Source organism: Notechis scutatus, chromosome 2, assembly GCF_049901735.1.
Source record: "Notechis scutatus isolate UNSWTSFEM ecotype Mainland chromosome 2, rNotScu1.2, whole genome shotgun sequence".
NCBI lineage: Eukaryota > Metazoa > Chordata > Lepidosauria > Squamata > Elapidae > Notechis > Notechis scutatus.
The window spans coordinates 100,823,493-100,845,321 of record NC_142010.1 but is presented as its reverse complement, the minus strand read 5'-3'; the positions used below and the strand labels follow the sequence as shown (position 1 = coordinate 100,845,321).

General features: G+C 40.3%; 2 protein-coding genes across 3 annotated transcripts; both read left to right on the top strand.

The window, feature by feature from the left end:
* The first annotated feature begins 201 nt into the window (after positions 1-201).
* LRRC8E (leucine rich repeat containing 8 VRAC subunit E) lies at positions 202-12,668 on the top strand. 2 transcript variants are annotated; one of them, XM_087955566.1, is made up of 3 exons: positions 202-499; positions 7,177-7,315; positions 8,639-12,668. In XM_087955566.1, exons 2-3 carry the CDS (start codon positions 7,178-7,180, stop codon positions 10,883-10,885), a joined length of 2,385 nt encoding a protein of 794 aa, XP_087811692.1. In that variant the 5' UTR covers positions 202-499; position 7,177; the 3' UTR covers positions 10,886-12,668. The 2 variants fall into 2 exon arrangements, with proteins under 2 accessions (XP_087811692.1, XP_026532694.1); XM_026676909.2 differs by lacking the exon at positions 202-499 and having other exon boundaries at positions 7,185-7,319.
* A 5,486-nt stretch (positions 12,669-18,154) lies between these two features.
* On the top strand, positions 18,155-21,829 carry LOC148132144 (volume-regulated anion channel subunit LRRC8D-like). The gene is made up of 2 exons (XM_087955564.1): positions 18,155-18,543; positions 20,646-21,829. The coding sequence occupies exon 2, from the start codon at positions 20,648-20,650 to the stop codon at positions 21,827-21,829; it is 1,182 nt and encodes a 393-aa protein (XP_087811690.1). The 5' UTR covers positions 18,155-18,543; positions 20,646-20,647.

Below are 21,829 nucleotides of genomic sequence, written 5' to 3'. Positions count from 1 at the left end.
AAGACTTCTCCCTCATATTTGGACTTACTGGCCCCGCTTGGTACACAAGGCAGAGGACGCCACCACTATCCTTCATCTGCTCCTCTGCCACCAAGTGCCCAGGGAAAGAGTTCCAGCCTGGGCCGGGCCGGAGAAGCCCTTCCCTAGGGTGGTTCCCGGCTGGCAGCCCGTCCCAGGTTGTTCCTCGTTACTTGCGTGGGTTGTCGGGCGGCTTCCTCCCAGTTGCTCCACGGCGGCAGCGCCTTACAGTAGGTCGCCTCCCTCCCAAAAGTCACTTTAGTTAGAGCAATGGGGAGAGAGGCGGGATCGCCAAGCGCCTGGGGAGGAAGAGGCGCTCCACTGGAGGCGGGCGTAGAGGAGGCGGCGGCGGCGGCGGCGGCTTGCACAAGGCGACTCTGCCGCCGGGGAAAGCAGCGGCGAAGGCGGGGCACGGCCGTCCAGAGCAGGTGGCCACAGCAGGAGAGCCGGATCAGGACCAAAGACCACCGACCACAGGCAAGTGGTTGGGATACCGCGTGCCATAATCTCCTCAGTAGGGTGCCCTCAACTCTGCTCTCGCTGGAAGCGATGCAAGTGCAAACCCCACGCGGCCGAAGGGCAGCGGCGACTTGGAGAAGGCAGGCTGGCGTCGGGAGGGAGGGAGAAGACGAGGGGTGGTATGAATATGGAAAAAAGTACCGGGAAGTAGTAGAGGCGGTTAGGGGGGGAAAAAAGCGTACCCCGGCGCCTCCGTTTCCCACCTCCGAGTAGGGAAGCGGGAAAGGGGGGGATTGACCCAGGAGAGCTGGCTAAGTTGGACCAAACTCGTCCCGCGCCAAGTGGCTTCCCGCTTCTTTGCCAGTTCGGTCCCCAAAACATCCCGCCGCGGTAGGAAGAATGAACCAAGCAGGAAGGCATTTTTTTTTCCCCTCCACAAAGCGGGATGGATGTATTTCAGCTTTGCAGACTCCTGAAGCGTCCTTGATTCCTCAGGGTCAGAGGCCACCTCCCCTCCACCGCCGAGCACGTCTGTCTTGTCGGAGGAGGAGGGCTGGAGGGGAAGGCGGGAGACTTCTGGGGCCTTCAGTTTCGGGGGACAAAACTGCTGAAGACACCTACTGTACCTACCGTCCCTGTCCTATTGTTTCTTTTATATTTTTATTTATTTTTATTTTTCTTATATGTATCCATGTATTCATAACTATGTTTTTACTTATACCTATTATCTTGTAAGCAATTGACAAATAAAAATAAATAAAAGAAAGCAAAAGACAGGAGCCGCTCCTGATCAGTTTCAGGCACCAGGCAGTGGCCACGCCCGGGTGAGGGCAAACAAGGCCAACAAGAGCTTCCAGTCTTCCCATGAAAGTCCCTTTTGGGCCCAGAACTCCCGAGTTCTACTGGGAGGAATCTCAGCAAGCTCGTGCTTGGAAGGGTATTGTAAGGAGTTGTGCTGCTAAACCCCCCCCCCCTTGTATAATTAAATTGGTGGGCGAGGCAGAGGAAGGTAGAGAATCCAATTAGATGGAACTTGAAAATGCTGATTTCAATCAGTTGTAAGCCAGGTGGTGAATTGCTATCCCGGTAATATGTTCTCTCTTCAGTTAAGTCAGATTGGAATTGGTGTACCCTAAGCCAGTGTTTTTCAATGATGGCAACTTTTAAGTTGTATGGACTTCCATCTCCCAGAATTCCCTGGCCTACATGCACTTCTGCTACTCTCTGTCCATCCAGGAAGTTTCAGAACTATTACAACCCGTGGAATTCTCCAGTCAGGAGAAAAGGGGACGTACTTCAGGCTAATGGTTTTATCAACAATATTGCTATTGTAGCTGGCGCTACAACAAGCTACCAGACTTATCTGGAAATTATCTTAGGCCAGTGTTTCTCAAGGTGATAACTTTAAAATGTGTGGATTTCAACTTGCAAGTTCCCCAGCCACCGTGCTGACAGAGGAATGCTGAGACTTGAAGGCCACACAACTTAAAAGTTGCCAGTGTTGAGAAACACTGTGTTAGGAATATGCTATTCCAGCCTGAGTAAACTAAAGGGAATAGAATTGATCACCTTAGGGACACTTGCTCACAGTGGACATCTAGATGCATAGAGGAAATTCACAAGTCTGGATTGAAGGGTAATAGACTTCTTCTGTTGATGCGTCCAGCAGCCAGTGTTTCAGACCTGCTGCCTATGATTCAAGGGGTGGTAAACACTTGATGTGATTGTTAGCTTGATTCTCCATAAACCTGTCAAGTCTTTTTGAAAACCACTCAAATTGGCTGCCATGACCACACCTTTTAGCAGCAAATTCCACATATTTCTTAAGCCGGGTGGAGAAATTTCCTTCTTTGACCCTGAACTGCATTGCAAAATAGCAAAGCTTTTTAAAATATAATTTGAAGACTACAAAGCCGAATTATAGAGATTGGATTTGCTGGCCAGTTTGGGGAAGTTAGGCAGGTCCTTGTTAGTTTACTTGAGATTACTTCCATTTTTAGGCAGAAGGGGCTTTTCAGGGGGGCAACCTGAACTGAGAAAGTCCATTGTTTAAAGGAGGTGGAATGTTGATGTAATCAGACTGATTAAGAATGGAAGACTCGGGTTTGTCTCTGTTGCAATTTCCTTGTAAAGGCTGCCCATGGGCCAATCTGGTTTTGATAGGATTAGGGCCAGGCAAAGAAAGGAACTTAGTTTGACCCTGATTCCATCTAAAAGACAGAGAGAAAAAGGATGCAATGTCTAGGCTTTTTACTGAACCTGCAACCTTAATTATCTTTGTGTTTATAAAGTCCTATGCCTGGTTAGTCATTTGCCCACTGAAATCCTATTTATGTACAGTTAGAGTTTGGGCTTAAAAAATGCATCATTTTACACTGAACTGAAGTTGCATTTGTCATTATGAACTGTGTTTGTCATTTTGAAACCTATTTGCTCAATATTGACAATCAATCTTTGTTTGATTTTATCACCTTGTTTGGCATCAATACTTCATGGCTCACTTCTAAGTCCTGAATCACTGTGCAAAACCAACTTTTGTGGTTATTTTATGGCTATGCAGTTACCTCACCTCAAGATGCCTGCAGATCACTGTAAATCTCTTTAGCAGGTTGCAGTATAATCTCTAGTTACGTAGTGATGTATGCTTAAATGTAAGGTAAAATTGTAGAACCTGTCCCCATGGAACATAATTAACATGTGCTACAGGACGTCACACCTTACAAACAATGATTTTTAGCGCGTTTTTAAAAAAAATACATTGTTTTCCTTCAGGAACAATTCTCTGATTTTAATATCTCTTCAGGGACCATTGTTGTACAAGCTTTTTCTACATGCCAGGAAGGTGCTGAATAAAATGCAAAACATTTTTAGGTTCCAGCTTCAAAATATACTTTCTGCCAGTGAATCTATGGGACTTTGCATGACCTGTCTTATTAAGGTGGAATTGTAGTGGAATATTTGTACTTTTGCAGACCCACCCATCCTGCCAAAAATAGAAATTTAGGGAATAGCACTTATATATCGTTTTATAGTGCTTTACAGCCCTCTCTAAGCGGTTTACAGGGTCAACATATTGCCCCCAACAATTTTGGGTCCTCATTTTACCCACTTCAAAAGGATGGAAGGCTGAGTCAACCTTGAGCCTGGTGAGATTCAAACTGCCAAATTGTAGACAGCCGACAGTCAGCAGAAGTAGCCTGCAGTACTGCACTCTAACCACTGCGCCACCAAGGCTTTCCTCTTTTTTTTTTTTTTACCTCTCACAAATAAGAAACTGAGCTTGCTTATTCGACCTAGGTTATCAGCACTTGAATGCACCAGAAGTCCAGTTCTGTGTGATATAAGAAACTTGACTTTCAGGTATCAACAGGAACCTCTCAACAGTAAGGAGAAACTGGAGGCCACGATACTTTCGATTTATAAAGCGTTTTTATAAAGCTACTTTATAAATCATTTATGGTTTGTGTTTTGAAGAGCCAACTGGAGCAACAGCTCTCTCTCTCTCTCTCTGTCTCTCACCCCTGCCTCTCAAACCTCACTAAATTCTTCTGAATCTCAGAATTCACTTTTGGATTTGATAGGCAAAATTTGCTTGGGAGAAAATTTTGTAGTAGCTAATGATTTATTTTTTAACACGCTTATTACATTTCTAATCAGTCCAATACTGTTGTAATCTAGTCAGTGGCTCTATAAATTTCCTAAATAAATATTGTACAGTAATTGAAGTTCTCTGGGAAAATTACAGTGTAGCAAATACTATTAAGTGTTTCTTTAAAAATAATCCACCCTCCTTTCAAAAGAAGAAAAACAATGTGCTTTAGTGAAGAAGGAACAGAAAGATGCCATTTTTGTTTGACCATATTTTCATTTATCTTGTTCAGTTTCAAAAGTCAGATGTGCTTTTATATAAAAGAGGTTACATTAAAAAAATGGGAAAAGGAAATAAAGCCTCTCTGGGAACTAAGTGGATGTCATTTAGAAGTATGAGATGGGAGATAAGATTCTTGGCTTCCATATCTTTAAGGGAAAGCAAAGCAAATTAGAATAGAAAAATATTTATATTCATTTACAAAGTTATTTGCTTATTTAGATTGATAGGTTGCTCCAATAAGAAGATTCTGACAGTGTTAATATTTTAAATTTCTTTCCTGGTGTATTAGGAGATCTAGAGGAGATAAGTTGACAGCTAAGCTTTCTGGAAGTCTTCTGAAATGGAAAGGTGCCATTTCAACACAATGGGAAAGGAAATTTTCCAAGAGAATAACACAAGTAATATACACTCTCTATAGTGAGTAATACGTTTAGGTAACCCTCACTTACTGTACCTAGTAACTAACTAAGGAAAGCAAATTCTATGATTCTTGAAAAACAAAAGAGATAATGGAAAGACCTATATAATAAGAGAAAAAGCTCAAGGGATTAAAAAAAATCTATTACAATCAATCTATTTTTGTGTGTTTCTCCGTCACTTTTGATCAGACTAATCCCCTCTGTCATAAATAAAAAAATACTAGTCCATAAGATGAAGCCACAGCATTTGAGTTTATATCAGTATCACTTCTCTCTTACACACTGGAATGTGCTTTTCCATTTTTCTAAAACTCGTATGGGAATTGTTTCAGTATTTTAGTATTGTAGGTGTCAACTAATGCACATGAGCATGACGTCATGATGATATTAAGTGCCCATATTTCTGGGCATACATATTATTTGGTATATTTCTGACCAGGCCAGTGTAATGGGAGCATAGTTACTATAGCAACCCCAGAATCTGAAAAAAAACACCCCATTCTATATTGACAGAAGATACACTATAGGCAAGAATGCAGCTAAAAGGTTACAAGTGTAATTCTTTTGGGCTGTTGTCCAGATATCCATATAATGCCTGACTTGGTCCTATTGCCTTTCCATCTTAAGCTAAAGAGAAAGATGATGACAGAACTTGGCATAGGTTATAAGAAAATAAAATCATTTCTGCAATAATGTATCCAAGGGCTTGATTTTCAGCTGATGACTAGAAATCAACCCCGTTTTCACAATGGCTACTATCATAGTTAAGTGAGTGACTGGTTCTTTTGTTACCAAGAAAGAAGGTTGGAATGAACACATGCACATTTAGCTGTTGAAAACCTTGGATCAGCTGAGGCAGTATCAAAAGTAGCTACAGCAACCATTGTTATATATAATATTCTCTTCCTTCAATATGTTGGACTAGGACTGGAGGGACACAGATTCAAGTCCTTCCTTAATTTTGGAAAACTCCCTGTGCCATGCCCCTGGTGAAGACTGACTCTCAGGGAGAGGAGGAACAGCCGACAGGGAGTGGAAGTGTGGCTCCGGAGGTTGTGGAGGAGGCTGAGGAAGGGCAGAAGCCAGCTGAGCAGTCAGAGGAGGACCCAGGCCCATCCCCTATCCATACTAGGGCACGCAGGGAGGAGAGGATAAGGGAGAGACGTGGTCTACTCGGGAGGAGAGGACCTTGATCCTCTTCATGGGCTGCAGCTGTGACAACTGAATAAGAGTATGGACCTGTGTACTGACAAACACTGGAAACAAAGCATGTAAATATCTCTAGTTTATAGTTTGGCGTCCTTCCCAGTGTACGTTATCTGTGGACATCCTCCAGCTTATCTTGCCTGGTTTGGGAGGGAAAGGAAGAGGAAGAGAAAACTCTATTTGTTCTACCTTAAGCTCCTGAATAAAAGGTGGGATATTAAACTAAACAACAACAATAGTATCTTATAAGGTTGACAATTCCACCCCTGAAATGTGATCCTGGATGTACAGAGATATTCTCAAACAAAACATTTGATCATTGCCTGGCACTGAGAATTTTCTGAAACCTGACTACCATTCTGAGATTTTCAGGGTTTACAGGAAACACTGAATTTTTAAAAATGATGTATTTATATCCTGCCTTTTTTCCACTATGGAACTCAAGGCTAGGTATATAAGGTCCCAAAGCAGTTCACCAAGGTATTAACTCTAAACTAGATGTGATTAACTGTAACATCACTCAAGGAGTTTTTTCATTTAGTGTTAACTTCAGAATTAGGAATTGTAATATTTGGTTTCCTGTATTTTATCATTCAACATATTAAAATATAAAGAATTTTAAAACATTAAAATATATTAAAATGTTATATAAAATACATCAACATATAAAATATATTAAAACTGGCATATATCTATAAGGAGCTTTGCTCTAATGGTAGTTGAAAGCTAGGGCTTTCCTGCTCTTTTGAAGCTTTGGATCATATTCTCCCACTATCTCCAAACATGGCTTCCAAAAATGCTGAATTATAGTTCAGTCAGAATGGCCTAAAATGGCAGATTAGCGAAGGCTATTCTACTCATTCCCAGATGTGAGGATCATGTGTATTGAAACTTCATTAGGGCTTTTAATAGGAATAAATGCTTGTGGGAATAACGGATAAGTGTCAAATGACAGACCTTTCATTGGCTTGTTTTTATATCCAGATTAACAGATAGGAAAAAGATCTAGAGCAGCTTCCTTTTTGTGCATGCTTGAGTAACAGCCTTAAATCCACAGATAATTTACATGTCCCAGAATGCCTCAGGTGTACAAGAAGAGATGATTATAGCTCCTGCATCAAGCTATGAATTAACTTCGGATTCAACTTAGCATTCCTGAAACGGAGACCATTCTAACTTCTTGTCTTTTTTTATGGCAGGCAGTATGATTCCAGTTGCTGAATTCAAGCATTTCACAGACCAGCAGCCTGCTTTCAAAGTTCTCAAGCCTTGGTGGGATGTGTTAGCTGAGTACATCACAATAGTCATGCTGATGATAGGCGTTTTTGGCTGCACTCTGCAAGTGAGTGAGTATGGAAGCAGACTATACCATTCCAAAACAAGATCATGGAGTCACTGACTGAAATTGCAGAACGGAATATTTATGACAGAAAGGGCTTTGGAAGTTGATTACATGTACTGGGATGGATTTATGATTTGATCCTGGGAAAGGGTAATTTTTTTTTTCAGTCTAGGGAGATTAGAAATCATATAGAAACATGTTGGGCAATATTTTCTTCCCTAGTGACTTCTTATATTGCAACAGGATCAGAAGCCTACATGCATACGCATACACACACTCCCATGAATTATTTACATATAACAAATGAGTCAAGCATATCTACTAATTCCTCTCCCTTTCCCTCACTATCTTGATCAAAACAAACAAATAGCTGAAAGAACAAATGAATCCAAGGTTCTCAATCAAAACTTTAAATGGCCAGGCTCAAATCATGGTCTATACAGTAAATGGTGAGAAAGGCAAAAGAAAAGAGAAAAAGGACCACTGGCAGTAGCAGGAATGGGCTCGGTTACAGTGGCATTTGGGTGCACTCTGGAGCTGGTCTATCAATATGGTTAAGAGTAAACACCAACTTAATGGCACACAATCAGTCAATACCTTACTGACAGATGTGTCACCTGTATGAAAATCAGAGATGGTGTAAGTTGGATATACTGAACTAATTCAGCACTACAGAAAATGTGAGAGCTGGTATAGTAAAAAGGCATATAGAAAAATAGTATCATATATTGGGTGATGCAGCAGAAACAATGAAGGGACTTATGCATCTGTCATATATCTGCTCAACTTGCATAGTTGACGTTCTAGTAAGAAGTCCATTGGAAAGAAGCCCCATTAAGGAGCCTAGTAATATGTTCCTAGAATTCATCAAATCACAATTGGTTATTAAAACACTGCTGGCATAAAGTAAGAAATACTGGCCAAAGAGTTATATATGCTCATTTGCTGCACCAGGAGTTCCAGTCCCAGATTATTGCAGGATTCATCTCGTCCCAGTACATAAAAAATAGAAAATAATATATTTAGGGTACTGTTTGGGCTACATGTCCTGAAGGATCGAATAATTACTGTGACAGTGTTTCACAGCAAGTAACATTTGGGGAAATGCCCATTGCTAAAGATCTAGATTAGCTTATTGTTGTGCTACCTTTCTCTTTGTTGGGTTATTTTTAAAAGAAAATTGTAGCTCTTGCCCCTTGAAATGGTCAACTCCCAATCAACTCCTCTGGGAATCTACCAGACCATTGTTATGTGATGTAAACTGTTGTATCATATGGACTCTGATATATCATGTTTCTTTTCCTCACTTATATGTTATGGCAGGTGATACATGACAAGATTATCTGCCTTCCCAATCATGTTCCCAGTGGCACAGCTTTTACTGATTTAACTTGTGAAGATTTCACCAAGAAGACAATCAATAACTCTGAACCAATCAAGTCTTCTGTCCACCAGGAAATGAGTGGATTACGGAACAACCTAGACCTTCAACAGTACAGCTACATCAATCAGATGTGCTATGAGACAGCCCTTCATTGGTATGCTAAGTACTTTCCTTACCTTGTTGTTATCCATACACTGATGTTCATGGTGTGTGCCTCTTTCTGGTTCAAATTTCCTGGTACCAGTTCCAAGATTGAACATTTTATCTCCATTATGAGCAAATGCTTTGACTCACCTTGGACTACTCGAACCATCTCAGAAGTTTCTGAAGAGGGGAACACAAGCTCAGGAAAGGTGAATCAGATTAGGAAAAGTAATGTTCCCAGTGAACTCATTGAACTTTCTCCTACAGGAGGCTCTGTTACAGGAAAGAAAGTTTTAGAGTCCCCTTCCAGTAGCATGTTGGGAAAAAAGGAAGGCGAGGAAGCTAAGGCTTTGTTTGAAAAGGTGAAAAAGTTCCGACTCCATGTCGAAAAAGGAGACATCCTTTACACAATGTACATCCGCCAAACTATTCTCAAAGTTTGCAAATTTCTAGTTATTATTGTCTACAATGCAGTCCTGGTTCACAATATTAAGTTCATCGTGCCCTGTAGTGTTAAAATGGAGGATATGACAGGCTATGACCATTTCTGTTGCAATCATACCAAAGCCTGTCTCTTCTTTAAGCTGGCTATGTGCTACCTTTGTTTCCTCGGTGTGTATGGTATGACCTGCCTCTATACTCTTTATTGGCTCTTTCACCGGCCACTTAAAGAGTACTCATTTCGCTTTGCTCGTGAGGATACTGGCATCAAGGACATCCCTGATGTTAAAAATGATTTTGCTTTCATGCTCCATCTCATAGACCAGTATGATTCCCTTTACTCCAAGCGCTTTGCTGTATTCCTCTCTGAGGACAGTGAGTTCAAACTTAAACAGCTCAACCTCAATCATGAGTGGACACGTGATAAGTTGCAGCAGAAACTGCAGACAAACCCTAGTGGGCGCCTAGAACTCCATCTCTTCATGTTGCCTGGGTTGCCCGACACTACTTTTGAGATGATTGAGTTGGAAGCTCTAAAACTGGAATTGCTCCAAGATGTTACTTTCCCGGTCTCAGTAACTCAACTGATCAATCTCCAAGAGCTAGTGCTGATCAACTGTCCTGCTATGCTGTCCTTTACCTCCCTTAAGTTCTTCCGTGAACAGCTGAAGGTGATGATGGTAAATTTTGATGACATCAAAGATATACCTGTGTGGATCTACAACTTGAGAGGTTTGGAAGAGTTGTACATTTCAGGATTTTTCAACCAGGAGATGGGCAGGACAGGAACTCTAGAAAGCTTGCGTGAGCTAAAGAACCTAAAGGTTTTGACACTCCACAGCAACTTCTCAAAACTGCCACCCAGTGTGGCTGATCTGGCCACTCACCTGCAAAAACTCAGGATACATAATGATGGGACTAAGTTGGTAGCCCTAAACAATCTCAAGAAGCTTTTCTCACTGCAGGAGCTAAAACTGATAAACTGTAACCTGGAACGGATCCCCCATGCTATCTTTAGCCTTGTGAACTTGCAAGAGCTGGACTTGAAGAATAATAAGTTGATTTCTATTGAGGAAGTCATTAGTTTCCAGCATTGCCGAAAGTTGATATGTCTCAAACTTTGGCACAACCAGATTTTCACCATCCCAGAACATATCCGCAAACTCAAGGCCTTGGAGCAACTTGACCTCAGCCATAATTACATTGAAGCTCTCCCTTCCCAACTCTTCATGTGCACTAGGCTACATTATTTGGATCTTTCCTACAATAAAATTCAGGTCATCCCTTCTGGGATGGGAGTTTTACAAAGCCTTCAATATTTTGCTGTTTCACACAATTGCTTGGAGACGTTGCCTAATGAAATTTACTTCTGCAGGAAACTCAAAGTTCTCAAAGCAGAACACAACAAACTCCGGCGCATCTCCGATCGCATAAGCTGGCTTCCTTTGCTGTCCAGGATAGAGCTGAAAGGAAACCAACTTGACGCCCTACCCTTGGAGATTGGTCAATGCAAACTCCTCAAGCGTAGTGGTCTGGTGGTGGAGAGCAATCTTTATGAGACATTGCCTTTAGAAGTAAGGGTAAAAATGGAGGACGAATGACCGATGTGAACAGCAGCAAGGACAGTTAATTTCTCAAGTGCTGACTGTGTAGGCATAGAACCAGAACACGTAAGAGTCTGGCTCTATTCATCCCAGATACTCTCCCAGTAAGTTCCAATGTTTTTTCCATGTCACCATGGAATGGACGTGATAAGTCTTAGTCTAGCAAATCTGTATCTCAGGATGAAATCAGGAAGGAGCTGACAGCTTTAACCCTACAAAGAGGTGAAGGGTTTTCTTCTCAGCAAAAAGAAGTTGAAAGTGACATTTTGGTTTTGCTTAGTTTTTGTTTTTCTGAAAAACCCCTATTTTCAAAACAGTTAAATAGGATAAATAATTTATAAGAAAAAAGGCTGTACCAGATAAGAATGAATCCTTGTATTTAATTGTTTTGTGTCTATGTATGTACATATTTTTGAACTGCTCTGAAGCTTTGCTAGATACTCTTCTTCAAGTGGATTAATTTTTCCACTCTTAAGCTGCGGTTTCTTCTTGACATGTTTGGAGACATTGACTACTTTTATCAAACATGATTCTGGGTGATGTTTTGCCTATTTATTGCAATAGGTGAGAATTAGTCAGGGACTAGGAATCTTGCATAATTATCAAAATAACCTCGCTGTCTTTATTCTGTTTTTTGTTAGAAGAATTGTGTTCTGAAATGTTGAAGAGCCAAACCACAAAGCATTTGTTTTGATCAATAAGGATTCATCATATGATGCAACTTCTAATTTTTCTGTCGGATTGGCCTAAATCTTAGGCAATGTTCTGCCAATGTGAGCATCTCCTCAGTGCAGTTACTGTCATGGAGGATGTCCATGTGCTTGGCAGATTGAAGTACCTTCCATGCAAAGCAAGTTCTGGGAAATATTGGGGCAGTTCCCCTAACTTTTTCCTCAGTCTATCAGATGACAAATTAGGAGATATATAGTGTAACTCTTACATCTCATTAATGAGACTGTCTTCCTTTAGATGAATTCCAGGATTCTTAAAGGAAGACTCAGCTTTCTCAGCTTCTGCCTATAGAATGAAAATCATAATTGTTGTCATGCAACAAAGACCTTCAAAAAAGACTCTTGAGCAAGCTGTTGCAGTCATGAGATTTTTAAAAAACAGATTCTCTTAGTAATTAGTAAGTAATAATAGGGAACATGAAGTATGTCCCATGCAGATAGAAAACATACATTGATATAAACTATCATTTCTTGAAATGCAAGACTTTCAGGAATCTACAATTGCAGGTCTTTTTGTTGATTTATTTGAAGAAAGCATTAGATCTCTGTCTTAAGTTCCAGCCCTGATGGTACCTCTGACAGGCTGTCTAGGCAGTGTCTTGCTTCTAATCAGAGCAAATGACATTCCATTGAGGAAGCATCAAGCAAATGCTTTATTAGGAATATCAGGTTATGCCTGGGAAGGCTTCAAAGGACTCTTTCATGAGAAACAACCCAGTTTTTTCTAGATCATGGACATCAGTGCCATTCATCTCCAATGGGATTTTCATTATTTTGTAATAATGTGCTAAAACAGTGCTAAAAAAGACAACAGTGCTAAAAGAGAAACATGTACAGCTTTAAAGAGTTTTCAAAAATAACTGCAAAAGATCTGTAAAGACCCAATCATTATTATTTATTTATCTTCATTTAGTATGAATTATCAACATTTACCAGTAGTTTAACTGGTTAGTTGATTGACAATTTATTTAATGGTAAACCACTAGCATTCTATACATGGTGTATCAGGTTCACCTCCAGTTGAAAGAATAAATGGCTGGTGATGAAGAGATTTGGTATAAAGGTCTAATTCATGACACACTCTAAGCCTAATGTTTGTCTTGTATTTTTGGATTTGATACCAGCCCTAAGTACCAACACTATGTATGTATGAATATATGTATGTGTGTGTGTATGCATGTCTGTATGTTGTTTGCAATTACAACCCCTGTCAAGAGTTATATTTTTGCTAATAAAATAGAGTCAAGTAGCATTTAGAAATATTCATAAACTAGTATCCTGAATTATTATGTACTTCCATGAAGGAGAGATTGAAAACCATAAATATATAGTTATGTCATTTAGCTACCCTCTAATTAATCATTGGTAATGACCCAGACTTTGTAAGCAAACAATGGAAGAATTAAATGTATTTGGTTATTGCACAAAGAAACCTTATTCAATTGTCAGTGAAATAATATATCACCCTGAGCAACTTTTCTCAAACTTCTAACCTTGGAGAAACCATGAAATAATGTTCAGGCCTTTATTAAAAATGGCAAAAAATACAGAAACATCATAAAACAATCCACTCAGTAAGAGGTTGACTGACTCATGTCATGTAAGCCTGAAATTAAACAAATCGTACTATGATTTAGTACAGTGTACAAAACTATCCAAATTAAAGTCATTCACTGAATAATGTGGCTGAATGGAAATTTAATCCTAGTTCTTAATCTAAATCCAAGTCATATCCACATAGTTGCTTTTTTGTGCTCCCTTCCTGTTGCACCACCATAAATCTGGCTACCCAGATTATAGATGCATGCACAGCATTCAAAGAGCCATGACTGAATTTCCAGCCCCTTCTAATGTCATTTAGCTGCTTTAGTATATTTAGAGGCTCCTTCATAGATGCACACACAATGTCTTGGTTACTCCATGCTTTTCTTTTACTTCTTTCTTTCTTGTCTATGGAGATTCTCAGTCATCCAGGTCATGGTTCTTCTTATTGTTGTACTGATGGACTTTTTCTAAAATCCTTGAAACTGCAGGTTGACCCGTTAACTTCATAACCACCAGGTGGCTGCAAAGGGTTAGCTTTTATAAATCTTCACTGCCACCTACTGATTGTCTGGATGTGTGCAACTGAAATGCAGCCAGTGAATAACTGGACAGCTGGAAATTGAGAGAGGATTGAGGTGACACTGTAAACTACACTAAGAAGGTAGCATGAGAAGAAACAAGAAAACAGAGTTTCTCTGGGAGCAATACTCGTGGTCCTCAATAATGACTGGCAATTTCATTACTAAATGGTAAGGTTGTTTTGTCATGTGACATTGTTATGAGATCAATTCGGGTTGCAGTCATTAAGTGAATCACCCTGAGTCTTTAAGCATGATGTCATGTACCTTTGATTTGCAAATTCCTGCCAGCTTCCCCATTGATTCTTGGAAGTTGGCTATGAAGGTCGCAAATGGTGATCACATGATCTTGGAACATTGTGATAGCTGCAAGTTTATGACTATTGTCTAATTTTTCAGCACCCCCATAATTTTGAATGGTTGTTGAACAAGTTGTCAGCAAGGAAGGTCTATCTTGGCCGTTGGGAAGAGAATTCCCAATCAAGACAGGCTGTGGAACTACACGAGTAGAGGCCTTTCAATTACATCTTGAATTACATGTATTAAGTCAGGAAGGGCTATTCAATTTTAAGGCTTCACATTCCAGGTGAGTTGCCAAACAGTTTTAAGACATGAAAAGTGGCTGTGGTATAGCTGGAATTCTGATCTCCCTTGTAGCCGTAAGAGGATTTGAAGGGAGGCAAAGAAGACAGGAAGCAGACTTGAGGGAATGGTCTCACAGGAAACAGGACAGATCTAATTGAAATGATTCCAACCGAAAGCCTGTCCTTTCAATTTGCTTCCTTGATGCACCTCAGTGATCCCTACATTGCCTGTATACGATTATCTTGGGATTGGACATGGTGTCTTTAAGGCAGGATATTAAGAGAAACACCAACCACTTTCAGCATGCAGCCCTTGGACTGTCTCAGTTGGATCTTAGCTGAGTGCAGCGGGGGCATCGGGACAAGTGGGTTGATATACAAATCATAATTGGGCCATCCATAAACTGTGGTGAAGGAGGCTGGGTGGAACCACAAAACTGTAACCATATCACCTTGGTTTTTAGGGGGAAAGTAGAATGGGCCACCATTTTACATGTGTCTAGATCCTCTCTGTCACCTCCCAATGACGAAACACTTATCACAGCAGGAAAATTGCCTAGACCAGATGATGAAAATTACCAGGAGCCAACCTTGATTCAAAGGCATTTTTACTTACCAGACATTTCTTATAGACTTCAAGAAGCAGATGTCACTAGAGACTGGAAACACCATGAAAGGACTGCATATGCTTTTACCTTCTATCAGAGCCTCTTAATCCACTTTTTCTCTTCCTAAAACGTTTACTAATTAAGTTCTCTGTTACATCTTGTTGCCACCTAGCGGTTGATGTTAATTAAGGAATGCCAGGGGGGGAAAACTAATTTGCCTCCTTTATCTAAGATAAAATGTGAAGATTCAGAATATCCTAACTATGATTTTTTTTTTAAAAGGTAAGGCAGAAAATTAATTAGTTAAACCTTACTGGAAATTATGCACAGATAGTTGAAGCTTGATTCTGCATGTTACCAATTTGTTGTGAGCTATCTTTAGGGAAAAGAAATGCATCATATATCTTGAAAATCCAGTCAAGAAACAGACTGCCTTTGTATGAGAAGTCAACCTTCCCGGAATTTTTTTCATAGCTTTCCAATGACAAGCAACCTCATCTATTGGTATGTGCCAGGTGCATAGAGCTGTGTGCTTGAAGTGATCTGTTCTTGTATTGCCTAGAGTAAAACTGCAACCTTAATTAAATGTAAGCTATGCAAATCAATAAATGAGGTTTTCACTTAACATGGTTGCAGGTCTGAAAGAATAGACAGATGTGGTAATGTGAATTGTTAGGGGAGAGAGCTAGAAACGTGGTGGTGGTGGTGGTAATCCAAAAACTGAATAGGATGCCATTTCTGTATTGTTGCCAAGAAAGGTCCATGTATGAGTCCCCGAAGTCATGAGAAATTGAGCTTTATTGTAAGAAATCTTTATCTTGTAAGATGTTGTCAATCAGCACATTAGAACAGAAATTGAAGGCTTCACTTAGCAGAATGAAGAGGCGGCCTGCTGAAGCTTTTTAGGCTGTTTTACCCTATTACGAAACAAGTGAAATGTGCATATTTCCATGAACAAAATCTCCCTCTTAAGAATATTAAAATGGAGTCCAAAATATTTCAAATAAACTCATTACACCACATTTAAGAATGCTGTTCATTTGAGTGCTGGTAGAATAATGAGATGGAGCTGTGATTAATGGTATTCTAGATGGAGATTCTAGCCACTCATTTTCAACTAAACCTAATTGAGAGAGGAGAGGCTCTTTGCTGCCATCTATTGGACATCAGGAGTCCTAGCAAGACAACCCTAACTGAAAACCAACCTGTATTCCTAGAATTATAGGTATCATACAGGCTACACACAATGTTAGGAATGGACACATCTGTTTTGGAGAAATTGCATAATTGCTAAACAGGAGTTTATAAACGAAGACTACCTGTATGAGTAACTTTTTGTGCTTGTCTCCCCCCAAACTTTTTTTGTTTTTGTCTTTGAAGCCAACTGTTATTGAATCCTAGTATTAAATAATTTAGAACGGGTATGTGGTAAGCCCGCAGAAAGCCTAAAAAATGTAAAGTTCATTTATCTCATCTTTTTAGGACAAAGTGGAATTAAGGTCACCAGAAAAAGTTGGGAGCTAGTCCCTATACACTACCCCTAGCTACAAGTCTGGGAGTAAAATATTTGAGCTGCGGCTGCCTGTGTTTTTTTAAAGAGCATGTTATAGGTCTTGTCATAAAATGGCCTCCTTGGGAAGTTGTTGCCTGTTTGCAAAACAGATGCCAGAACCAGCCATAAAACATGCACTAAAGAGACAAGGTGATGAAATGGTTCCCCAAATCTTTATTCCCTCTAATGATTTCTATTATTCCAGTTTACCTTTTGAGTGATTGTTTTTCCTAATTAGTTAGGCACATTTCTAAACAAAAGCAAAGGGCTCTAACCACGCATCACTTTAAAAACTACCTAGGTAGGCAATTGCTTTATAAACAGCCTCCGGTGCTGCACAACTCAAAAGAGTACAGAATGTGCAAGCAAATCAAGATGGTTGCAGGTACTGCACTTTCTTTATGGATAGCCATTCAGTTTTTTCAGACAGATTACCCAGAGCAAAAGACACAGGGGAAAAAAACATTAGTTGCTACCTTTGCTTACTTGCATTCCAGGATTCCAGCTTTTAAACAGAAGAGACACTCTTCCCGATTAAAGCTTCTTGGACAATTTCCAGATATTTTTAGCAGTCTCCCAGATCATTCCCCACTATCCTGTCAGAGCTGAAGAAGCTTCTTGGATGAGAAGTGAAACGTCTTCAAAAGAGAAAAACAAGAAGGTCCAGTTGCCTCCTGAAAAAGCATGACCTACCCTGGATGACTGGCCTCCCAGATCACGCTAATTATTGCCCCTGCAGGTGGCAGCAGGGAGCTGCCCTTCGAGCTCTCTGACTAAGCAGGCTCTAAGGCCCCTTAGCTAATATTTAGGTGGGAAACCTCTGAAACTCCCAGGGCAAATGCCTAGACAAGCAACCAAGAACATTTTGTGGATGCTTCCTTCAAAACCTAAGCACGATTCCAGTATGTTTCTACCTAAGATGGTCGTGAGAATCCAATTATGGAAGAGTCATCTCCTGGGCTTTCTTAAGTTTCTGGGTAAGCACCTGCTTAAGGCATCCAGGGAAGAGGACACCATAGAGTCCCCCCACATACACACCTATCATCCTCTTACCTCTTTCACTGCCATGCAGGTAGTCCTCAACTTACAACTGTTTGTTTAGTGACCGTCTGAAGGTACAACAACACCGAAAAAAGTGACTTATGACCATATTCCCCACTTATGACTGTTGCAGCAGCACACAAACACCCCCATGGCCACATGATTTACATTTGGTGCTTGACAGCTGACTCACATTTATGACAGTTGCAGGGCCCCAGAGTCATGCAACCTTCTGACAAGCAAAGTCAATGGGAAACCAGATTCACTTAACAACTGTGTTAGTGATTCGCTTAACAAATGTGGCAAAAAAGTGTCATAAAATGGGGCAAAACTCACTTAACAAATTTCTCACTTAACATAAATTTTGGGCTCAATTGTATCATAAGTTGAGGACTACCTGTATTCAACTTTAGTCCATTTTTTTCCCTTTGGCAATCGTCCTTATCTGCGGTGTTCCACTTTAATCTGCATTTGTTAAAAATAAGTTTTCTTTGGCAGGGCGAAGCTTAAAAGTTTGGATTAAATATGTTGTCCGATATCCCGCTTGTTTCCATCTCCTGGTGTGAGAATTTTGCCTCTGTAATTTTAATAGTGGGACACCACTGTTAAACTGTGTGTAGGCGCCAGTTGGAGGAATACATATTTTTTTTTAAAAAAAAAATTCTCTTAATAGTTCTGTGATTTAATATGTTTAGTGATTTTTGCTAGTTTCCCCCCTTTCCCGCATCCTTCGTGTATTGCTGTTTGCATTTCAAGAGAGGGCAAGCTCATGCTGAAAGCGAATGAGTCCTCCTGGCTAGGTCACACTAGCTTTGTTCTTCCCCCCCCATTCCAGTCCTTTGCTCCCTCACTCAGCTGCCATGGAGATGAAATAAAGCTTCTTGGGCTGCTGAGAGTTGCCTTGAGAAATCGTAGGCAATCACAGATAAAGGAGAGAAGATTCGGGAACGGGTACCCTCCTGGATAGAAAAAAAAGGAAGAGAAGATTGCCTGCGGAAAGGATTGGCTTCCTGCAGGTGAGGAGCTGATGTTGGACAGAGGAAGGGAAAGAATAAGAGAGGGAAGGCAGATTCATGGGGCTTGTGGTCACTGGTGGGTAAGGAGGGTAAGCTGTAAGGTGGACAGTATTTGTTTTACAGATTTATTTTGATTTATTTTTGTCAATTGCTTACAAGATAATAGTTATAAGTAAAAACATAGTTATGAATACATGGATACATATAAGAAAAATAAAAAAATAAAAGAAACAATAGGACAGGGATGGTAGGCACATTGGTGCGCTTATGCATGTCCCCTACAGACCTCTTAGGAAAGGGGTGAGATCAATAGTAGACAGTCTAAGGTTAAAGTTTTTGGTGTTTGGGGAAGAAACCACAGAGTCAGGTAGAGTATTCCAGACATTGACTACTCTGTTGCTGAAGTCGTATTTCCTGCAATCAAGTTTGGTGCGGTTAACCTTGAGTTTGTATCTATTGTGTGCTCTTGTATTGTTATGATTGAAGCTGAAGTATTCATTGACTGGTAGGACATTGCACTGTATGATTTTATATACTATACTTAGATCGGACCGAAGGCAGCATAGTTTTTCTAGGTCTAGAATTTTGAGTCTGGTGGCATAAGGCACACGACACATGACACACTGAGCTATAAACTATGGTTTACAAATCACATCAATCAGGCCATATAACAGTCTAAAACAGGTGTCAAACTCACCATGTGACGTATTACAACTTTCCCCCCCTTCGGTGAACCAGGGGTGGGCATGGCCAGCGTGTGATGCATCTGGCCTGTAGGCCATGAGTTTGACACCTCTGCTCTAAAACAAAGACCAACTCAGCTCATGAATTAATACTTCATCTAAAAACTTAATAGACCAGCAGCTACCATTGATCTTAAGGCTGTTTATAAAACAACAGTAATAAAATTACCCATAATTACCCAAACTGTAAGAAACTTCCCATTTGAGTTAATACTGTAAGGGTTTCCACCCCCCCCCCCCCAAGGCTTACTTGAAAAAAAAGCAGTGTCATCTGCTCAGTGTTTATACTGCATTTTGTTTATTTATTAATACTTTACATTCAGTAAAAGACAAGCATTTAAAATATATTTGATTTATTTATTTTTTTGCTTCTCTGATAATATACAGTAGGTTGAATATAGTTCTTGATTTACAATGGGCCATTTAATAGCCCTTCAGAGTTACAGTGGCCTCGGAAAGGGTGCTTTACAGTCCGTAAAGCACTTCTGGTTGTTGCAAAATCTCACCCTTCCCACGGTAACATGACAGCATTTCGGCTGCTTGGCAACCAGTTCACATTTATGACTGGTTGCAGTGTCCTGCAGTCCCGTGACTGTGATTTGAAATGTTTCATTCATTTCATTTAGGAGAATGGGTTCACCCTTATGACCATGTGATTTATTCAGTGATTTGTGATTCAGAGTTATGATAACATGATTCGCTTCATGACTGCCATAAAATTAAGTCTGAGCATGTGGGTGCCTCAGTTTACAACTGTTACAACTTGTGGTTGTAAGTGGAGGATTACGTATACTTCCCTCTACAGCAGATGAGACAATGTATTTCAATTCAATTTTTTTGGTAGCCTAATTTGCATTTCTACTAAACCACTGTTTGTTCAACCATTTTTCAGTAAATAAACCACATTTGCACAATGTAATTAGCAAAAGTCAAAAGGAGATATAGATAAGATAGATAGATACAGATATAGAAATATATACTATGATGTTCTGCATCACTCCTGAGCTATTTCATTTCATATTTCTGCAACAATTGCAGAAATACATATAGTTTTTCCTCCAGATAACAGTATTTTATAATTCTTGTTTCCGTTATAGATCTTTGTCTTCTAAGCTCTCAAACTGAAGTTAGGCAAACAAAATGCTCTAAAATCTTCGCTTGTTTTAGTGCACGGGTGTCAAACTTGCAGCGTCACATTGCCGTCACATTATATTTTGCGACGTTTCCCCCCTTCGCGGAGCTGGGGTGGGCGTGGCCTGTGTGTGACGCATCCAGCCCCAGGCCGCCAGTTTGACACCTGTTTTAGTGCAAAAGCCAAACAAATTACTCATATTCCTATTAATTATTTGTTTTTTCTAGTGATGTTTGCCCTGTCAGAAGTCACTTTCTTCAATGACAGCCTTACCCAGTTCCAGTCTTTAAAGCCTTGGTGGGATATTCTGATGGACTATTTAGTACTAGCAATGCTGATTATTTCTCTTCTCTCAGGAACTCTATTAATCTCTGTTGATACCATGACTTGCCTTCCTCTGAATGATAAGCTAAATGAGACTTCAGCTGTTGCACCCAAGCCTCGAGCTGTGGATCAAACCCTCAGTGAAGAGTTTCCTGTGGCAAACAGTCATCGCTCAATCAATCTGGACTACCAACAGTACCTATACATCAGCTATGTCTGTTATCAGAAAGTTCTGCCCTTGTTCTTGAAGTATTTCCCCTACTTTGCACTTGTCAACTCACTGTTCTTAATGGCAAGCAACAACTTCTGGTTCCGATATCCTAAGACCTCATCAAAGATTGAACACTTCTTGTCCATTCTTGTGAAATGTTTTGAGTCACCTTGGACCACCAAGGCTCTTTCTGAAATAGGTTGCCAGCGCTTCCTAGGCACGTGCACAAATACTGTTAATGTGGGGTATCTAGGACAACTCAAGTCTCCTTCCTCTTCTCCCATCCTGGATTCAAAAGATCGGGAACTTGGCCAGGCCCTTTTTGAGAAGATCCGTAGATTCAGGGCACACACTGAAGGTGGTAGGATGATTTATAGAATCTATTTGGGACAAACCGTCTTCAAAATGGCAAAGGTTCTAACTGTGCTAGGTTATACCTTCAACTGTGTAGGATCCATCTCCTTCAAGCATGTTTGCCAGGCAGACATACAAAACGTCATTGGCTACTCTACATTCATCTGTACTCATAGCATGGCTTTCATTCTACAGAAGTTGATAGCTACTTATATTTTTTTAATATTCCTGTATGGAGTTGTGGGGGTTTATTCATTCCTATGGCTTTTGTGGCAACCACTGCAGAAATATTCTTTTAAGCAAGTGCACGAAGACTGTTGTGTCTTTGATATCCCAGATGGACAGAATGATTTTGCTTTTTTGCTGCACATGGCTGACCAATGTAATCAACTCTATTCATGGCGGCTTGCTAATTTCTTATCAGCCATGCACAAAAATGACGTGCTGGATATAGTCCACAGTGGTAAATTAGGAACTAAAGATAAGGCTGGTTCCCATTATCCTTCCCTGTCATCAGAATAA